A 20,804-nucleotide genomic window follows, 5' to 3' on the forward strand; every position below is an offset into this window, starting at 1 on the left:
AGACTGCAATAAAAGAAACTTGAGACTTTAACTGTGACCAAGAATTGGAAAAATGTAACCGTGAATCTACAGAAACTCTTACACAAACACACTATCACAAAATCTGCTTTACGTATGAAACCTTTATTCTTCACACAAGGGTTTTGTTTGCACGTCACTGTTTGGGTCGTATCTTCATTGTGATTGATTTAAGGGAATATTCGTATCCTTTCCAAGAATGCCAGTTGATTCCCATTCCAAAGGTTGAGCTGCCCCATAAGTAAGCGCCGTTTGGGTTAGCGGCGTGACATTCTCCGTACCACCATCCTCCCAGGTAGGACTTAGCACAGTTATTCGAATGAGTGTCCTGGTCTTTGTCAAATGTAGAAAACTTCAGACCATTATGGCCAGTGAATGAAGCTCCTGAATAAAAAAATAAAATAAGTAAAATGAATGATTTCATACAGCTGGAGCAGAAATTATTCCAGTCCTGTGATATCTTGACATTTTCAACTCTTTGATAAACTTTCCCTACACCCTACCCCAAATAAAGGTTCACATCACTAATGTAGCCCATGGCTAAATTTCATTTAGACATACAATTTAAAAGCAATTTAATAAAAATCCTTCAAATTCATCCATTCAGTTCCAATGTTTAAATGTGGTTAACATGTTAAAAAACAATAAATACATGTTAAATGAACAAGATGTTTAAAATGTGTGGCATAATATGCACATTTATTTATTTATTTATTTTTTAAAACAAACATTTGTACACATGAGCCAGCACGTGCAAAACAAGACCTAGCCTACCCTGCTAGCAGCATTACCTGTCAATCATCGGTATTCTTTACTATAATTGGAAGGTCATGGCCCAGCAGCCAATCCAATTATCATCCCAGGTAAAGGGGCAGGGTTTAGCCGTAGCACGCGGAGACGTGTAGGGGAGCTATCATCGCAGAGTGTTGTCGGCTGAGGATCGAGTGATGCTGTGTGGTTTGGACTACTGTGATTCTACTAGAGGTAAATATTATCTGTTTGTGTTTTAATATGCTGTGATATATAATGTGTTACAGTTTTAAAGACGGGTGTGCCGCTAACTGCGAATAGCCGTTAGCATTAGCATACTTGTGTTTCACACAGCTGTCGCCGTTAGCTCTACCTGTGATAAGTGTTATTAAAACATTGTGACTTTTTAGCACTAGTATTGCTAGTTTACATTACTAATAAAAATGTGATATAAATTGAATCATAACTTTAACTCAACAACGCATAACAACACACTTTGCTGCTGTAACAATGTAAATTTCTCCTCTGCGGGTCAAATAAAGAACTACGTTATCTTAAGATGACGAAAACTCCACATTTTTTAAAGCCTGAATATGTGACCTTTAAATATGCATTTAGCCCGTGCATTTTGTTTTGCTGCTTTATTTACTTGTGATACTAAAACCCATTTATTGTTATTTGTGTACAATTTGTAAATACATTCCCAAATTTGGGTTTGTATACTTGTCGGGTATTTCATAAGGTAATTCATATTTGGTAATAGCTAAAAGGAGGATAAAAACGGTTAAAATTCAAAACTCTACAAAAGTCATATAGGCTGCCATTTGTTACAATTCCATATAGAGAAATATTCATTTTAAAAAAACAGGTGGACTTGTTTTTTAAAGTAAAGTTGAAAAAAGGTTATAAGAAGTTAAAAAGAACTCCTTCTCATAGTACTACTACACCAAGCAGACCTTGAGAGATCAGCACATTCCTGCCTAGATACAGTATACTTTGATCAAGACTCACCAGCTCCTCCGTCTTTGAAGCCACTGATTTCAAGCTTGTAGCCGTCTTCCTCTGGACCCACAGAGAAGGAGGAATATTGGACGTGGGCCTTGTTGCCCTCAAAGTCCTCCATATCTATCTTCAGTTCATAGCTCTTCCTCTGAGTAAGGACATGGATGTTCTCCAGACCTGAAGGTCAAGGTTGAAAACGGGAACAGTCAAAGACGGAGAGATTGACTCAGCTCATCTGACGAGAGGAGCTGAGGAAAGAGGGCAACGATTAATGAAGCAATAATTCCAAAGTCCCATCACTTACCCAGCCAGTATTCTCCTGATGCTTGTCCAAATCCAGTTCTGTACTGGTCCCATCCACGATAAAAGTTCACAGTGCCGTCTTTTCTTCTCTGAATCACCTGGAATAGATTTCTGTGTTAGACTGAGATCGTTTTTGAACCTAAAAGAAATGTCAATCACAGTTCAGTGGGTTTGCATGACCAGCCAATAAAACAGGCTCATTTGACTGAGTTTGTTCATGACTCTACCAATATGCATTTTTTACAGGAGTTTATCGTAAAACTCTATTCAGGTTTTATCAGGCTGTTGCAATAGAAAATCTGCTAATTTCAACTGTATACATCTTTTTAGTGTTAACATTTAATATTTGCCTGACCATTGTATCCCCCCTTATACTTTTATGCTCTCTTGAATAGGTTCATGCAGGGTAACTGTCTCTGTCTGATATCTATGACCAGAGCTGAACCAGCTCTGGTCATAGATATCAGACAGAGACAGTTACAGAGACATTTTTTACAATCAGGACAATAAAGTGTCTACCTAATTACTTACCTACCTGCCTATATACATCTATTGTGGTAGGGGACGTATATTTGAGAGGTCAAAGGTCAGAGAACAAAACAGGAAGCTGAACTTACTGGCTTCCGTGTGCCAGTAAGAATAGTTTCTTTTCTCCAAAGGGATGAGTGTTAAAATGGCTCGATGGTTTGGACTTGACCAATGTCCAAGTGGTAGCTGTTCAATCCCAAAAACAGGTAAACATTTGTACAGCATACATGTGCTGTCCAAATGTTTGTCTGTCCAAATGTCCAACCAACATGTGCATGCAACATGTGCACACCACCTACCTACATATCCATCTACTTACTTATCTACCTAATTAAATACTTAACTACCCACTGACCAACAGACCAACTAACCACCCAAGTGGGAAGAAACTCCTTCAAGGCTTTGTTGACATATCTATCACATTCACCAGATGAAGCAGATCAACAACATATGATAGAACATATACGTACAGTCCATTTACCACTATCAGGATCATCGGCACTGCCCGTGTCACAGTAGACCTGGACAGGCGACACTGGTCCTGCTGCGTAGATGGTGTACACACCACTGTGACCAAAACCTCTGTTGTACAAGTCAGTGCAGTCGACTGGAAGAAGCGACGGTGAGCAGATGACTGCTGGGATCAGAGCGAGTAAAAGAACAAAGCCCTGAAATCAAAACACAAATAAACGGTTATAAAACTCTTCGTATTAGTGTTCATTTTATCACCCATTTTTTTTTTTTTAGTCTTAGTCTTAGCAACAGCACGTACCAGAAATAAAACACCTGCACATGAACCCATTACAGGAATATTACAGGAATATGTTGAGACACTATTTATTTATATATATATACATATATATATGTGTGTGTATATATGTGTGTATATATGTATATTTATGTATATGTGTATATATGTACTGTATATATATATATGTGTATATATGTGTATGTATATATGTATATATGTATATGTATATACATATATGTATGTGTATATATATATACTTGATATGTATATGTATATGTATATATATATATATATATATATATACATATGTATGTATGTATGTATGTATATATATATATATATATATATATACATATGTATGTATGTGTATATATATATATATATATATATATATATATATATATATATACATATACATATATATATATATATATATATATATATATATATATATATATATATATATACACACATAGTTTTAATGTTTTAGGACAGTGATGCAGTCTCATCATTGTCTCTTCTGGCGAAATTAAAACTGCTTTGTATCAGTTTCCTGACCATGACTATTCAAGCATACAACATACAGAAAAAAATAACTTCTTCAGTTTCAAACAAGTTTTAAAGAATTAAAATTAGACTTACTGCTACAGCTGGGAGGGAGATGCAATATTATAAATTACTGAATCAGTGATAAAAAAAAATGAAATTAACATTGGCATTACTGTCGTATCATTTCTTGATGTAAGTGTGGGACACCGTTAATTACAGTCAGCCAGAATCAGAAATACTGTATTTTTACTGAACAAATGATTAGAAAAACTGCAACAGACAAACCACACTCACCATTTTTCCTCTGAAGTGGTAATTTTCAGGTAATCCTCAGGATTGTCACCAAGCAGTTTGGTACCGTTACAGAGTTTATTTTCCTGTTTGATACGTTTGCGGAGTTGCGTCAGCTTTATACCCTTCTTGGGTTTCCTGGTAATGGGTAATGACTAACAAGAGTTTCCGGTTAAACTTTAAATAAATTAGACCTTTTACAGAAGGAGGAGTTTTTTGAAGGTGGAGTATGTTTTTTTTTTTTAACCCTCTCTTTAACCCTCACTGGCCACTTTATTGGGTACAAATGACCCAATAAAAGTAGGTACCCAAGTCAGTCAGTCTGTCTTTGAAAAACACAAATACTCCCCTGTTTGTGATCACGTTTTTTGTCCCTGTTTTTCAAACTTGTCCTTCAGGTATGGAGGACATTCATGTCCTTAATTAGAAGAAGAGCTATGAACTAATAGACATGGAGGACTTTGAGGGCAAGAAGGCCCATGTCCATTGTTCCTCCTCCTCTGTGGTTCCAGAGCAAGATGGCTTCAAGCTTGAACTCAGTGGCTTCAAAGATGGAGCTGGCGAGTCTTGATCAAAGTATATCTAGGCAGGAATGTGCTGATTGATCCAAATATCGATCGTTTAGATGCCAGAAACTCACAAAGATGGTGGATAGCTGTTGTGGCCTGGGATACCAAAACTGTAGAGGAAAAGCAATTTGTATGATATTTCACCAGATCACCAAAGATCCTGTGAGACGACAGAAGTGGATCACTGTCATAAAATGTGCTCAAAAACAAGAATCCACAAGGCAATTGATTCCGGTGATAAGAGTGATCGCATCATGTTTGGGAACAAAATCTGACACCAATTAACTTTAATAGCTCTATAAAATCGACAATCTGGTGTATGAATAAAAAAAGAGAAGGGAAAACTGTTTTGTGTCTTTTTTCATTCTTCTGTGGGTTAATTAAATCTATTGTGCATAACTTTATGGGCACAAACACACTAGTTGGAAGAATTGCACCTCAAGGTTAATAGATCCACAAATTAATAATAGTTTGTCCATGTATGAAACGTTTATTAATCAAACTCATCACCCACTACATATTTGATTTGGTTTGACTTATTTAGCACAATAAAATACACAAAGATGACAGAAAAAAAAAAATTCAGTGCAGGGCGAGGCAGAAATTCAACTGGACTTGTTTGTAGCCTTCACCAAAGTATATAGTTTCACAGGATTATACAGAAGATAAAATGCCCAAACTACATTTAGTAAAAATGTTGTAATAAAAAATAATAATCACATACAGGCTGGTAAACGGACAAACGATTTGAATCAGGAAAATAAAACTGCTAGATTTTATCTTGCATAAATGTAATATAAAGTATGTACATACATAAATTCTACAATGGGTAAAAAAAATGGCATCAGTCGGCTGCTGTGATTTGTAAAGTTTGGTATCGTATGGGAGGGAGGCAAGTAAAAAAAATTAAAAAAAAAGAAATTCTCCACCAAGAAAAACAATGTTTCCCAAAAAAATGGTCACATTTTTTCCCCAAAAAGAAAAAAATTAATTAAGAAAAACACCCTAAAATTTTATTTCACCCTTTTCCCCAAAAGAGAGATAAATAATAAAACAAAATATATATCTTTTTAAATTGGCATTTCAGGGCTTCCATAGTATTGTCACTGGTCACAGAAAAAAATCAACAAACCCATATTGGTCAACGTCTACACAATGTCTATACAAGACTGTCCTACAGTGTGTGTGTGTGTGTGTGTGTGTGTGTAGCTGTGTTTTTGGCCAGGACGTGCATGTGGTAAGTGTGATAATCTGACAATCTAACATCACTGTTTGGGTCGTATCTTCATTGCGATTGATTTCAGAGAATATTCGTATCCTTTCCAAGAACGCCAGTTGATTCCAATCCCGTAGGTTGAGCTGCCCCATAAATAAGCACCGTTAGCATTAACACTGTGACATTCTCCGTACCACCATCCTCCCTGGTAGGTCTTAGCACAGCTAGTTGTCACAGAAGTGTCCTGGTCTTTGTCAAATGTAGAAAACTTCTGACCATTATGTTCACTGAGTGAATCTCCTGAAAAACAAAGAAAGAGTAAAATGAATGACTCCATATCACAGAACCTGTCACACTCATACTGCCCCCTGGTGCTTTTAGTATGAAAACAGCCTGAGCAGACCTTATTCCAGTCCTGGAATAATTCTCTCTGATACTGTATACTTTACTTTATCCTACTCCAAGAAACACTTAAACATAGCAAAAAAAACACACAGACCATAACAACTATCCACCATCTTTGCGAGTTCCTTGACATATAATGACCTCATATACATGTTGCCTGTCATATACATCTGGATTTGAGCTGCACGGCTTCCTGCCAAAATGGTGTTCTTTTTTATTCCAGCTGCCAGAGTGGCGTCAATACTATTAATATTTGGATTGATCAGCACATTCCTGCCTAGATATACTTTGATCAAGACACACCAGCTCCTCCGTCTTTGAAGCCACTGAATTGAAGCTTGTAGCCGTCTTGCTCCGGACCCACAGAGAAGGAGGAATAATGGACGTGGGCTTTGTTGCCGTCAAAGTCCTCCATGTCTATCCTCAGTTCATAGCTCTTCCTCAGACTAAGGACATGGATATTCTCCAGCCCTGGAGGGACAGTCAAAGTCAAACAGGGACAGTCAAAGACCAAGAGATTGACTCGGGTCATTTGTCGAGAGCTGTGATGAAACTCAACAAATTGTGAAGCAATAATTCCAAAGTCTCAACTCTTACCCAGCCAGTATTCTCCTGATGCTTGTCCAAATCCAGTTCTGTACTGGTCCCATCCACGATAAAAATTCACGGTGCCGTCTTTTCTTCTCTGAATCACCTGGAATAGATTTCTGTGTTAGGTGGAAGTTCTCCCGTGTAATCCATCACCAGATGTAGCATGATCAATAATGATTTTTTGGTGATAGATGATGATACTGATATAAAAGGGTAAAGCATTTCTGAACTGAGATCATCAAAGTTCAGTGGTTTTGCTCGACCAGCCAATAGGACTGGGTTTGTTTATGACTCCATCTGAGTGTATTGTTTTTACTGACAACACCTGTGTGGAGTCTTTCATAAAACTCTATTCAGGTTTTATCAGGCTGTAATAGAAAAACTGTTAGTCTAACCCTTATAAACCTTTTTACAGTTCATATTTAATCTTTGCCTGGCCTTTGTACCCTTTTTATGTTTGTGCTCTCCTGCACAGGTTCCTGCTAGGAATATGTCTCTGTCTGATATCAAAACTGGTTTGAACCGGCCCTGGTCAATGTTGTTTACTTCCTTAAGGGACAGACGATGACAAAAAAACCACAGGATTACAAAGGCTTTGCTTTTTGTCTCGATTTTCACTCCTGCGGGCTGTTGTTGGAGCACTCTCTGTATTACCATTTTGCACACAATTACAGATGTGCTTCTCAAATCTTAATTTTGATTCCAAGCCAACAAAGTCGGTTGACTTGGCGATGAAAATAAAAAGTCAGAAAGATCATTACAAGCTTCAGTGTGTATTTGATCAGTGTGAACTCCCTCCCATGTTCTGCACCGTCAATATGAGCTGTTACCGTCGGGAAGTGTGTACTGTTTCTGGTGCTAATTAATCTGGTCTCGTTGAGCTCATGCTGACCTACCTACTGACTGACCGACCGACAGACAAACCAACCAACCAAATTTGGAGAAACTCCTTCAAGACATTGGCTGACATATCTATCACATTCACAAGAACGGAGCAGATGAACAACATACGATAGAACATATACGTACAGTCCATTTACCACTATCCGGGTCATCAGCACTGCCCATGTCACAGTAGACCTGGACAGGTGACACTGGTCCTGCTGGGTAGATGCTGTACACACCACTGTGACCAAAACCTCTGTTGTACAAGTCAGTGCAGTCGACTGGAAGAAACACCGGTGAGCAGATGACTGCTGGGATCAGAGCGAGTAAAAGAATAATACCCTGGGATCAAAACACAGACACACAAAAAAGACATAAAACTTTTTCCTGACCAAGACTATACAAACATACAGAAAAAATCACTTAAAATATACAGAATACAACATTTCAATTAATTCAATATTGTAGCGACCCAGCTGGAGGCTGACAGACTTGTCGTCCCTGGCCAATCAGCGGGGCGCATGTTGCTTGGTGCCCGATGCGGCATGCTGATTGGCTGACGTGGTGGGCCCCCTTCCCCGCTCCGATAAAGGGAATCGTTACATCCTCACAGCGATGGACTACTTTACCAAGTGGCCAGAGGCCTACGCTCTCCCGGACCAAGAAGCTGAGACGGTGGTCGATGTGCTGGTGGGAGGTATGTTCAGCAGGTTTGGGACCCCCACACCCTTCACAGTGATCAAGGGAGGAACTTCGAGTCGAAGGTCTTCTCCTCTATGTTCGAGCGTCTGGGGATCCACAAAACACGCACCACCCCCCTTCATCCTCAAAGTACCGGCTTGGTAGAGAGGTTTCACCATACCCTGGGCCAACAACTGGCCATCCTCGTCTCAGAGCATCAGCGGGACTGGGATGACCACCTACCCCTGGTGCTCATGTCCTGTCGCTCAGCGGTACAGGAATCCACCGCTTGCACCCCTGCTCTTCTCATGATGGGCCGGGAGCTCCGTACACCAGTCGAGCTGGCGTTTGGCAGGCCACCTGTCACCGATCTGCCCTCTCCTGGCCGGGAGTATGCCAGGAGGCTCCAAGACAGACTGCAGTCTGCCCACAATTTTGCCTGGGACCATCAGTGAGGAGCAGAAGGAAGACAGAAGCGCAATTACGACGTAAGGACTCGGGGAAGACACTTCGAGCCGGGGGAGCTTGTGTGGGTCTATCTGCCCCGGAGGAGGAAGGGGAGGTGTCCCAAGCTAGACAGCGCATGGTCAGGGCCCTGCAGAGTTCTGGAGAGACTGGGGGAGGTGGTCTACCGGGTGCTGCTGGCCACCGGAGGGAGGAGAGTCGCCTACCATCGAGACCGGCTGGCTCCTTATAGAGGGAGAGGAACTCCGGTCTGCGACGTGGCTCCAGTGGTGCATCCTGAGTCGGCCGGTGATCTCCAACGATTTGACGGCTCCGACGTTCAGTGGCGAGGAATGAAGCGCCTTTTCATTTTGCTCCGGCTGTTTCACCAGAGGGAGTCCCAGGCCAATCAGCGGGGCGCATGTTGCTTGGTGCCCGATGCGGCACGCTGATTGGTGGGTGCTCTGCAGTCAGGTTGGAATGAATGAGCCGTGTTGTTGTTGACATTGGGACTGTGTTACTGTGGCTAACGGCTATGCCACACCATAACTCCAATAAAGGCTTAAACAAAGAGTATGCGACTCCAGCCTGTTTGTGTCGGCGTTACAATATAAAGGCACATCTGCAGGAACATCTACAGCCAAATGTCCCTGCCTCAATATGACCAGATCCTACGGTTTCATTTTACTTTGTAGATTGTTGCAGTTAAAGGGAGCAGTGTTTTTAATTATTTTCCCCCAAGACTTATTATTATATAAGTCCACATACTGAATATGGTACCTTTGACTGACGTAAACCTGAAGATATGAAGGTAGCAGACTCATCAAGTCAGACCATCCAAACAACAAGCAATGATGTGTCAGCACTTTTTTTGAGGAACCTCAAGCCCCATGATGGACAGTATCCAGAGCACGTAAGCTTTGAGAGGATATATGCATAAATATTGTATAAGTAAAACACATCCACATCGTCAAGCACAGACATACATGTAAAAGGTTTTGGCCTCAAAAGAGAGGCAGGAACTGATTCTAAGATAAAAACCCAATTTCAGTCATGAGATTTAAAGGACAGGGGTGCATCTAGTTAGAAACCCAGATATTTGTAAAAAGATACAGACTCAACCTGCAAACCCTGAAAAGGTTCTGTGACTTTGATTTTGAATTTAAATGGGATAGAAAAACAACAAAACATGGGTTTTGTTTTGTCTGAATTAAAAACATTAAAATTACAGTGAAAGCTGTTGGGTGTGGATGCTGAATTATAAATTACTGTATCATAAGTGTTATAAAGAAAATTTTGATTTGGCATTCCTGTCAACATTATTGATATAAACAATGAAGTGTTCTTAGGACAGACCCCTGTGGGACACGGTTAGTTACAAAGGAGTGAAACCATTTCACTGCACTGAGAACTAGAAATGCAGTGTTTTTACTGAACAAATTATTAAAAAAAACGGCATTACATGCACCAAACTCACCATTATTCCTCTGAAATGGTCGTTTACGGGTAATCCGTACGGTTATCTCCAAGCCTTTTGGTACTGTGAGTGACTCCCAGGGTTTGTTTTCCTGTTTCTGTTTCCTGTTCCTTCTAAATTTGCTGAGTCTAGTTTATGTTCCAACACATAAAATCCTTCTTGGGTTTCCTGGAATTGTGTAATTACTAACAACAGTTTCTGGTCAGGCCTACAGTAAAATGATATCTGATGAGAAGGAGGGGTTTTCAAGGGGGTGTATGTTTTATAACCCTCTCTCTACACCCACTGGCCACTTTATTAGGTACACATGACACATATTAAACCTAGTGTTTTTGTATCTTATCTGCTTCAAGATTAGACGTGTTGTTTTGGTGAGTGTTTAGTTTATGTTAACTTTTCCTTTCTTTCCTTAGTCCCACATGGACTTGGTTCTTTTGCCTTTTTTGGGGGGCTCCATGAGTATGCATGTATGTATTTATTTGAAACGCTGCCTAAGAACAAAAAGGATTGTAGTTGTGTTTCCACGTCTGTGTGGATAAAACTGTTACATTCATTCCTTTCATTTTCCCCGCCTTATTCTTTTTGGTCTCACATCACGTGTTTTCCACGATTAACTTAGGCTAAGCTGTTCTAATGGTGGTTATCTTATGTCTTTTCCCTTTTTTTGTACCATCTGTAAGGGAGGGGTTTGCCCCCTCTTACTCTGATTGGTTACTTTTGCTGCTGCGTAAACAGTTTTTGGCAATTGTACGTTGATTGGTTACTTTGATTGCCAAATCAGCAGTTTTTGGAATATTTAGGAACTAACCAACTAAGTGCAGGTTCAGCCTGTCCTTGGGTGATTGCCAAATGGGTGATTTCCAAATTCTTGTGACACATGAACATGGCCTCCAAATAAGCCTGATAATAAAACAGATAATATTTATGAGAATATTCTTATTATTGCCTTGAGTGTCATTATTTTTAAACTGATTTTCTCCAACACTACAAAAATGATGACGTGTATTATTAAACTCTGCATGATTTTTTTGTATTTCTGACCTTATTTACTCTAGTGTAACTTTTGTTAGAAATAACACTCATATTTGGGTAATAATTATGTCAATAGATCCATAAATTAATAAAAGTGCTCCTTGTTTTGTCCTCTTTGAACACAATATTGCAAAAGCTGCTCCATGTATAAAATCTTTATTCATCACACAAGGTTTTTGCATTGATGCTGAAGAAAAAGTGCTCACTGCCCTCCAGTGGTCACAACAAGGAGTTACATCACCCACTACATATTTGATTTGATTTGACTTATTTAGCACAATGAAATACACAAAGATATTTTTCCCCCACGAAGAATAATGTTTTTTTTCCCCAAAAGGAAAAAAGAAATGAAGAAAATCACCCAAAAATGTTATTTCAACTTTCCCCCAAAAGAAAGAGAAATAAAACAAACTTTTAAAAAAAAGAACTTTCATAGTTTGTCATTGGTCACAGAAAAAAAGGCAGTGCATGTGGTAAGTGTGATAATCTGACATCTAACATCACTGTTTGGGTTGTATCTTCATTGAGATTGATTTCAGAGAATATTCATATCCTTTCCAAGAATTCCAATTGATTCCGATCCCGTAGCTTGAGCTGCCCCATAAGTAAGCGCCGTTAGGGTTAACACCGTGACATGCTCCATACCACCATCCTCCCAGGTAGATCTTAGCACAGTTGCTCTCATGAGTGTCCTGGTCTTTGTCAAATGTAGAAAACTTCAGACCATTATGGCTAGTGAATGAAGCTCCTGAATAAAAAAGAAAGAGCAAAATGAATGACTTCATACCGCAGAACCTGTCACACTTATACTGCCCCCTGGTGCTTTTCACGAGTATGAAAACAGCGTGAGCAGACGTTATTCCAGTCCTGCAATATCTCGACACTTTTAACTCTCTGATAAACCTGCATTCACTCTACTCCAAAAAACCCTTAAAGGCGACATAGACCGAAAGCTCCAATTAACGCTGCGTATGTGTGTGTATCTGCGTCATTACCTCGTTTATGAAACCCTAAAGTTTCAGAACAAACAGTTCTGCCACTGCTGAGAAAATAGGGTTTTATTGTTTTCCTGGGCTCTGCGAAGCGGATCGGCACTTCCCTATGCTGATGATGTCATCAGAAAACCTCACCACTCCTCTCATCACCGTAGCGCCTCCTGGTGCGGACACTAGTCCGGGCACATCTGATTGCGTACATTCAACCGCAGAAGAAGAAGAACTACTCTCGTTGTAGCTGCTGAGATGCAGAGCATCCACCGTGCCAGAGGGGGAGCTGTGTATCTGAGAGCTGGCCTACCAATTACGTCACTTCCAGGTACCTGGCCAATCACAGGACAGTGGGAAAGCTCTCGTTGGCTGGCCAATCACAACACAGTCCACGTTCTGGGGTTGTGATTTTGGTCTGAAACAGCGCGGCTGACGAGAGCGTCAGTGAGGAGATATTTTGATTGGCTCGTTTGCAGCGACTAGGAGGTTTTTAACCATGAAAACAAGTTAATATATGTAAGTAGACCTCCATAACTAACATATATGTGTGATACAAGCATTCTATGTCACCTTTGCAATAAAAACCCAACAACTTAAAAATAAACAAGATATTAAAGTTAATAAATGTCAGGTTTTGTACCCAAATCACCCTGTAAGCAGAATCCTTTGCTTTGGATTCACATTTTTATTTGTTGTCTCACAGGATCTTTGGTGATTTGGTGAAATATTGGACAATTTGCTTTTCCTCTACTGTTATGGTATCACGGGCAACAACAGCTATCCACCATCTTTGTGAGTTTCTTGACATATTACCCGATATACATGCTGCTGGTTATATACTGTAAGTCTTTGGATTTGAGTTGCGTGGCTTCCTGCCAAGATGGTGTCGTTTTTGTTTTGATGCGAACTGCCAGAGTTGGCATCAAAACTATCAGTATCTGTATCAGTCAGCACATTCCTGCCTAGATATACTTTGATCAAGACTCACCAGCTCCTCCATCTCTGAAGCCACTGAGTTTAAGCTTGTAGCCGTCTTGCTCCGAACCCACAGAGAAGTTGGAATAATAGACGTGGGCCTTGTGGCCCTCAAAGTCCTCCATGTCTATCTTCAGTTCATAGCTCTTCCTCTGAGTAAGGACATGGATGTTCTCCAGACCTGGAGGACAAGGTTGATAAACAGAGACACTCAAAGACAGAGATTGACTCGGGTCATTTGTCGAGAGCTGTGAAGAAACTCAACAAATAGTGTAGCAATAATGCTAAAGTCTCAACTCTTACCCAGCCAGTATTCTCCTGATGCTTGTCCAAATCCAGTTCTGTACTGGTCCCATCCATGATAAAAGTTCATGGTGCCGTCTTTTCTACTCTGAATCACCTGGAATAGATTTCTGTGTTAAGTGGAAGTTCTCCAATCTAATCCATCACCAGCTGTAGCATGATCAATAATGATTTTTTGGTGATAGATGACGATACTGATATAAGGGAGTAAAACTGAGATCATCACAGTTCCTTCTGACCTACCTACCTACTTACATATTCATCTATCTACCTACCTGTGTACCTACCTACTGACTGACCAATAGACCTACCAACCAACCAAATTTGGAGAAATTCCTTCATGTATTTGTTGTCATATCCACCACATCCACAAGAATGGAGCGGATGGTAAAAAAAAATCACAATGTCTGAAACTATTAACTTTTGCCGGGCAGAGAAGCATGACATCAGATGAGCAGCACCTCAGTGATTAATATGATAACAATGTAAATATACAAATGAGGATAGAACATACGTACAGTCCATTTACCACTTTCCTCATCACAGCCCATGTCACAGTAGACCTGGACAGGTGACACTGGTCCTGCTGGGTAGATGGTGTACACACCACTGTGACCAAAACCTCTGTTGTACAAGTCACTGCAGTCGACTGGAAGCTGTGTTGAGCAGATGGCTGCTGGGATCAGAGCGAGTAAAAGAATAAAACCCTGAAATCGAAACAAAAAAGCTGGAATAAAACTCTTTGTTTGAGTGTCTTGACCAAGGCAGGCATCAGAACATAAAAGCTATATACTATTGAAACATACAGCATACAGAACAAAATTACTTGGATTGCAAAATGTCAATAAATTCAATATAAAGGCACATATAAAGGAACCTCTACAGCCAAATGTTCTATGAGTCTAATATGACCAGATCCTACATTTTCACATTATTTTGTAGATTATTCCAGTCAAAGGGAGCCATGTTTTTGAGAAAACCATAGGTTCTTTTTTTGTCTGAATTGAAATAATTAAAATTAGACTGAAAGCTGCAGCTGGGAGGGAGCTAGGTTGGGTGTGGATGCTGAATTATAAATGACTGTATCATCAGCATTAAAAAGCCAATTAGAATTGGCATTACTGTCAACATTATTGATGTAAAAAATAAAGAGGAGAGGTCTTAGGATGGACCCCTGTTGGACACCATAATTACAGAGGAGTGAAGCCATTTGCCTGCACTGAGAACCAGAAATGCAGTGTTTTTTACTGAACAAAAAACTGCATCAGATGCACCAAACTCACCATTATTCCCCTGAAGTGGTAATTTACGTGTAATCCTCAGGATTATCTCCAAGCCTTTTGGTACCGCAGTTTACTCCAAGAGTTTGTTTTCCTGTTTGAGTCTTGTTTGTCTTCCAACACATTAAATACTTCTTGGGTTTCCTGGTATTGTGTAATGACTAACAACAGTTTCTGGTCAAGCCATAAATAAAATAAGATCTGATGACAAGGAGGGTTTTTCAAAGGTGGTGTATGTTTTATAACCCTCTCTTTACACCCACCGGCCACTTTATTAGGTACACATGACACATATTAAACCTAGTGTTTTTGTATCTTATCTGCTTCAAGATTAGACGTGTGGTGTGTTCAAACGATTCTCTGTAAACACTAGACATCTTTGTGAATCAGCAGTTTCTAAAATACTCTGAGCAGCAACCATGCCACTATCTGCCATTTAAAGCTGCCATATGTAACTTTTGTTGATTAATAAGATCTATACCAGCTGAAGTGGACACTGTCTTAAGAACATGTTTGCTGCTTAATCTCACTGTCAGACAGACTTTTCTGGTTTGAAACCAACATTTGTAAACTGCTCACTCTCCTGTGTTTTTAGTCGGCGGGGGACACAGGAGGTGCTGGTCCACTGCTGCCTCGTGTGGTGAGTTTGAAACAGCACTCTTTTCGTCTTGTTTTGGTGAGTGTTTAGTTTATGTTAACTTTTCCTTTCTTTCCTTAGTCCCACATGTCTTGGTTCTTTTGCCTTTTTTGGGGGCTCCATGAGTATGCATGTATGTATTTATTTGAAACGCTGCCTAAGAACAAAAAGGATTGTACGGGTAAAGTTGTGTTTTCACGTCTGTGTGGATAAATCTGTTACAATCAAACCATTGTCAAATGTGCCACTTGGTCTTGCTTTCTCTCGCAGTCTTAACAACCTAAGTTGATGACATCGGGAAGCATCATGAACAAACTACTGTCGTGGTGGGGTTTCTTGAGAAAAATCAACTTAGTTTGTTATCTTGATACATCAGCTAAAGTTCCAGCAAAAGTAATAAAGAGTTGAAGCTGTTGTCCTTCAGGTCAAAAAGCATTTAATTCTGGATCCACAATCAAACACCAAGGTGAGCACACAGCATGACACTGTGACACTGACTTACATTCACTGAGCATCTCGTATTTATCCTCTGGGAATGGGCAATCCCCTTTCATTTTCCCTGCCTTATTCCTTTTGGTCTCACATCACGTGTTTTCCACGATTAGCTTAGGCTAAGCTGTTCTAATGGTGGTTATCGTATGTCGTACCATCTGTAAGGGAGGGGTTTGCCCCCTCTTACTCTGATTGGTTACTTTTGCTGCTGCGTAAACAGTTTTTGGCAATTGTACGTTGATTGGTTACTTTGATTGCCAAATCAGCAGTTTTTGGAATATTTGGGTACTAACCAACTAATTGCAGGTTCAGCCTGTCCTTGGGTGATTGCCAAATGGGTGATTTCCAAATTCTTGTGACACATGAACATGGCTTCCAAATGAGCCTGATAATAAAACAGATCATATTTATGAGAATATTCTTATTATTGCCTTGAGTGTCATTATTTTTAAACTGATTTTCTCCAACACTACAAAAATGATGACGTGTATTATTAAACTCTGCATGATTTTTTTGTATTTCTGACCCTAATTTACTCTAGTGTAACTTTTGTTAGAAATAACACTCATATTTGGGTAATAATTATGTCAATAGATCCATAAATTAATAAAAGTGCTCCTTGTTTTGTCCTCTTTGAACACAATATTGCAAAAGCTGCTCCATGTATAAAATCTTTATTCATCACACAAGGTTTTTGCATTGATGCTGAAGAAAAAGTGCTCACTGCCCTCCAGTGGTCACAACAAGGAGTTACATCACCCACTACATATTTAATTTGATTTGACTTATTTAGCACAATGAAATACACAAAGATATTTTTCCCCCACGAAGAATAATGTTTTTTTTCCCCAAAGGGAAAAAAAGAAATGAAGAAAATCACCCAAAAATGTTATTTAAACTTTCCCCCAAAAGAGAGAGAAATAAAACAAACTTTAAAAAAAAAAAGAACTTTCATAGTATTGTCATTGGTCACAGAAAAAAAGGCAGTGCATGTGGTAAGTGTGATAATCTGACATCTAACATCACTGTTTGGGTTGTATCTTCATTGAGATTGATTTCAGAGAATATTCATATCCTTTCCAAGAATTCCAATTGATTCCGATCCCGTAGCTTGAGCTGCCCCATAAGTAAGCGCCGTTAGGGTTAACACCGTGACATGCGCCATACCACCATCCTCCCAGGTAGATCTTAGCACAGTTGCTCTCATGAGTGTCCTGGTCTTTGTCAAATGTAGAAAACTTCAGACCATTATGGCCAGTGAATGAAGCTCCTGAATAAAAAAGAAAGAGCAAAATGAATGACTTCATACCGCAGAACCTGTCACACTTATACTGCCCCCTGGTGCTTTTCACGAGTATGAAAACAGCGTGAGCAGACGTTATTCCAGTCCTGCAATATCTCGACACTTTTAACTCTCTGATAAACCTGCATTCACTCTACTCCAAAAAACCCTTAAAGGCGACATAGACCGAAAGCTCCAATTAACGCTGCGTATGTGTGTGTATCTGCGTCATTACCTCGTTTATGAAACCCTAAAGTTTCAGAACAAACAGTTCTGCCACTGCTGAGAAAATAGGGTTTTATTGTTTTCCTGGGCTCTGCGAAGCGGATCGGCACTTCCCTATGCTGATGATGTCATCAGAAAACCTCACCACTCCTCTCATCACCGTAGCGCCTCCTGGTGCGGGCACTAGTCCGGGCACATCTGATTGCGTACATTCAACCGCAGAAGAAGAAGAACTACTCTCGTTGTAGCTGCTGAGATGCAGAGCATCCACTGTGCCAGAGGGGGAGCTGTGTATCTGAGAGCTGGCCTACCAATTACGTCACTTCCAGGTACCTGGCCAATCACAGGACAGTGGGAAAGCTCTCGTTGGCTGGCCAATCACAACACAGTCCACGTTCTGGGGGTGTGATTTTGGTCTGAAACAGCGTGGCTGACGAGAGCGTCAGTGAGGAGATATTTTGATTGGCTCGTTTGCAGCGATTAGGAGGTTTTTAACCATGAAAACAAGTTAATATATGTAAGTAGACCTCCATAACTAACATATATGTGTGATACAAGCATTCTATGTCACCTTTGCAATAAAAACCCAACAACTTAAAACTAAACAAGATATTAAAGTTAATAAATGTCAGGTTTTGTATCCAAATCACCCTGTAAGCAGAATCCTTTGCTTTGGATTCACATTTTTATTTGTTGTCTCACAGGATCTTTGGTGATTTGGTGAAATATTGTACAATTTGCTTTTCCTCTACTGTTATGGTATCCCGGGCAACAACAGCTATCCACCATCTTTGTGAGTTTCTTGACATATTACCTGATATACATGCTGCTGGTTATATATTGTAAGTCTTTGGATTTGAGTTGCGTAGCTTCCTGCCAAGATGGTGTCGTTTTTGTTTTGATGCGAACTGCCAGAGTTGGCATCAAAACTATCAGTATCTGTATCAGTCAGCACATTCCTGCCTAGATATACTTTGATCAAGACTCACCAGCTCCTCCATCTCTGAAGCCTTTGAGTTTAAGCTTGTAGCCACCTAGCTCCGAACCCACAGAGAAGTTGGAATAATAGACGTGGGCCTTGTGGCCCTCAAAGTCCTCCATGTCTATCTTCAGTTCATAGCTCTTCCTCTGAGTAAGGACATGGATGTTCTCCAGACCTGGAGGACAAGGTTGATAAACAGGGACACTCAAAGACAGGGATTGACTTGGGTCATTTGTTGAGAGCTGTGAAGAAACTCAACAAATAGTGTAGCAATAATGCCAAAGTCTCAACTCTTACCCAGCCAGTATTCTCCTGATGCTTGTCCAAATCCAGTTCTGTACTGGTCCCATCCACGATAAAAGTTCACGGTGCCGTCTTTTCTACTCTGAATCACCTGGAATAGATTTTTGTGTTAGTTGGATGTTCTCCAATCTAATCCATCACCAGCTGCAGCATGATCAATAATGATTTTTTGGTGATAGATGACGATACTCGATACTGATATAAGGGAGTGAAAACCTACCTACCCTACTTACATATCCATCTATCTACCCACCTGTGTACCTACCTACTGACTGACCAATAGACCTACCAACCAACCAAATTTGGAGAAATTCCTTCATGTATTTGTTGTCATATCCACCACATCCACAAGAATGGAGCGGATGGTAAAAAAAAATCACAATGTCTGAAACTATTAACTTTTGCCGGGCAGAGAAGCATGACATCAGATGAGCAGCACCTCAGTGATTAATATAATAACAATGTAAATATACAAATGAGGATAGAACATACGTACAGTCCATTTACCACTTTCCTCATCCCAGCCCATGTCACAGTAGACCTGGACAGGTGACACTGGTCCTGCTGGGTAGATGGTGTACACACCACTGTGACCAAAACCTCTGTTGTACAAGTCACTGCAGTCGACTGGAAGCTGTGTTGAGCAGATGGCTGCTGGGATCAGAGCGAGTAAAAGAATAAAACCCTGAAATTGAAACAAAAAAGCTGGAGTAAAACTCTTTATATGAGTGTCTTGACCAAGGTAGGCATCAGAACATAAAAGCTATATACTATTGAAACATACAGCATACAGAACAAAATTACTTTGAATACAAAATGTCAATAAATTCAATATCTACAGCACATCTTCAGGAACCTCTACAGCCAAATGTTCTGTGAGTCTAATATGACCAGATCCTACATTTTCACATATATTGTAGATTATTCCGGTCGAAGGGAGTAATTGGCAGAATTGGCATTACTGTCAACATTATTGATTTGAAGAAGGAAGTGAATAGGAGTGGTCTTAGGACGGACCCCTGTGGGACACCACCAACATTTGCCTGCACCGAGAATCAGAAATGCAGTGTTTTTACTGAACAAATTATTTTAAAAATCTGCATCAGATGCACCAAACTCACCATTATTCCCCTGAAGTGGTAATTTACGGGTAATCGTCAGGATTATCTCCAAGCCGTTTGGTACCGCAGTTTGACTCCTAGAGTTTGTTTTCCTGCTTGATAAATTGACAGATTTGAGTCTAGTTTGTGTTTCAATACATAAAAGCCTTCTTGGGTTTCCTGGTATTGTGTAATGACAGTTTCTGGTAAAAACTGATGAGGAGGAAGGGTTATTCAAGGCGGTGTATATTTTTTAACCCTCCCATTACACCCATTAGCCACTTTATTAGGTACACATGTACCTTGTCTGCTTTAAGGTTTTATTTGCTGTGTGTTCAAACAATTCTCTGTAAACACTAGACATCATTGTGTGTGAAAATCCCTGTGAATCAGCAGTTTCTGAAATACTGAAGAGCAACTATGCTACTATCTGCCATTTAAAGCCGCAGTATGAAACTTTTGTTGACTAATAAGATGTGTACCAGCTGAAGTGTGCACTATCTTTACAACATGTTTGCTGCTTAATCTCACTGTCAGACAGGGTCCATCCTGTGGTTTAAAATGTGCTTTATAAATAAAATTGGATTGGATTAAAAATCCATAGAGAAAATCCACATTTTAGCCTGTGGGGACACAGGAGCTGTTGGTCCACTGCTGCCTCGTGTGGTAAGTTTGGGTCACTGAGGTAACCAAAGGATTTCTAAAAGTAACATCACAAAATGGCTCAGCCTATCCTGTGTGCTGTGA

General features: G+C 40.0%; 4 protein-coding genes across 4 annotated transcripts; all 4 read right to left on the reverse strand.

Annotated features, from left to right (window-relative positions):
- Positions 1-104: 104 nt before the first annotated feature.
- Positions 105-4,343, reverse strand: LOC131475014 (microfibril-associated glycoprotein 4-like). Its single transcript, XM_058652792.1, has 5 exons — positions 4,196-4,343; positions 3,072-3,269; positions 2,075-2,171; positions 1,780-1,947; positions 105-402 (listed from the first exon to the last, which is right to left on the reverse strand). Exons 1-5 carry the CDS (start codon positions 4,196-4,198, stop codon positions 155-157), a joined length of 714 nt encoding a protein of 237 aa, XP_058508775.1. The 5' UTR covers positions 4,199-4,343; the 3' UTR covers positions 105-154.
- An 884-nt stretch (positions 4,344-5,227) lies between these two features.
- Positions 5,228-10,631, reverse strand: LOC131475013 (microfibril-associated glycoprotein 4-like). The gene is made up of 5 exons (XM_058652791.1): positions 10,461-10,631; positions 8,003-8,200; positions 6,980-7,076; positions 6,686-6,853; positions 5,228-6,277 (listed from the first exon to the last, which is right to left on the reverse strand). The coding sequence occupies exons 1-5, from the start codon at positions 10,461-10,463 to the stop codon at positions 6,027-6,029; spliced, it is 717 nt and encodes a 238-aa protein (XP_058508774.1). The 5' UTR covers positions 10,464-10,631; the 3' UTR covers positions 5,228-6,026.
- Positions 10,632-11,632: 1,001 nt separating this feature from the next.
- LOC131474876 (microfibril-associated glycoprotein 4-like) lies at positions 11,633-15,197 on the reverse strand. Its single transcript, XM_058652581.1, has 5 exons — positions 15,040-15,197; positions 14,275-14,463; positions 13,757-13,853; positions 13,467-13,634; positions 11,633-12,240 (listed from the first exon to the last, which is right to left on the reverse strand). Exons 1-5 carry the CDS (start codon positions 15,040-15,042, stop codon positions 11,993-11,995), a joined length of 705 nt encoding a protein of 234 aa, XP_058508564.1. The 5' UTR covers positions 15,043-15,197; the 3' UTR covers positions 11,633-11,992.
- Positions 15,198-16,823: 1,626 nt separating this feature from the next.
- Positions 16,824-20,159, reverse strand: LOC131475566 (microfibril-associated glycoprotein 4-like). The gene is made up of 5 exons (XM_058653786.1): positions 20,079-20,159; positions 19,454-19,642; positions 18,952-19,048; positions 18,662-18,829; positions 16,824-17,435 (listed from the first exon to the last, which is right to left on the reverse strand). Exons 1-5 carry the CDS (start codon positions 20,079-20,081, stop codon positions 17,188-17,190), a joined length of 705 nt encoding a protein of 234 aa, XP_058509769.1. The 5' UTR covers positions 20,082-20,159; the 3' UTR covers positions 16,824-17,187.
- Between the last annotated feature and the right edge of the window lie 645 nt (positions 20,160-20,804).

Source organism: Solea solea, chromosome 16 (assembly GCF_958295425.1).
Source record: "Solea solea chromosome 16, fSolSol10.1, whole genome shotgun sequence".
NCBI lineage: Eukaryota > Metazoa > Chordata > Actinopteri > Pleuronectiformes > Soleidae > Solea > Solea solea.

What these genes read in the sequence shown, in the direction of transcription:
- LOC131475014 (XM_058652792.1), bottom strand. An exon ending in CTGATAGTGGTAAATGGACT is followed by an intron (nt 2,172 to 3,071) that starts GTACGTATATGT and finishes AATCTATTCCAG; the next exon opens with GTGATTCAGAGAAGAAAAGA. An exon ending in ATCAGGAGAATACTGGCTGG is followed by an intron (nt 1,948 to 2,074) that starts GTAAGTGATGGG and finishes CTTGACCTTCAG; the next exon opens with GTCTGGAGAACATCCATGTC.
- LOC131475013 (XM_058652791.1), bottom strand. An exon ending in ATCAGGAGAATACTGGCTGG is followed by an intron (nt 6,854 to 6,979) that starts GTAAGAGTTGAG and finishes CTGTCCCTCCAG; the next exon opens with GGCTGGAGAATATCCATGTC. An exon ending in CTTCAAAGACGGAGGAGCTG is followed by an intron (nt 6,278 to 6,685) that starts GTGTGTCTTGAT and finishes TTTGTTTTTCAG; the next exon opens with GAGATTCACTCAGTGAACAT.
- LOC131474876 (XM_058652581.1), bottom strand. An exon ending in AGGAAAGTGGTAAATGGACT is followed by an intron (nt 13,854 to 14,274) that starts GTACGTATGTTC and finishes AATCTATTCCAG; the next exon opens with GTGATTCAGAGTAGAAAAGA. An exon ending in CTTCAGAGATGGAGGAGCTG is followed by an intron (nt 12,241 to 13,466) that starts GTGAGTCTTGAT and finishes TTTTTTATTCAG; the next exon opens with GAGCTTCATTCACTAGCCAT.
- LOC131475566 (XM_058653786.1), bottom strand. An exon ending in ATCAGGAGAATACTGGCTGG is followed by an intron (nt 18,830 to 18,951) that starts GTAAGAGTTGAG and finishes CTTGTCCTCCAG; the next exon opens with GTCTGGAGAACATCCATGTC. An exon ending in CTTCAGAGATGGAGGAGCTG is followed by an intron (nt 17,436 to 18,661) that starts GTGAGTCTTGAT and finishes TTTTTTATTCAG; the next exon opens with GAGCTTCATTCACTGGCCAT.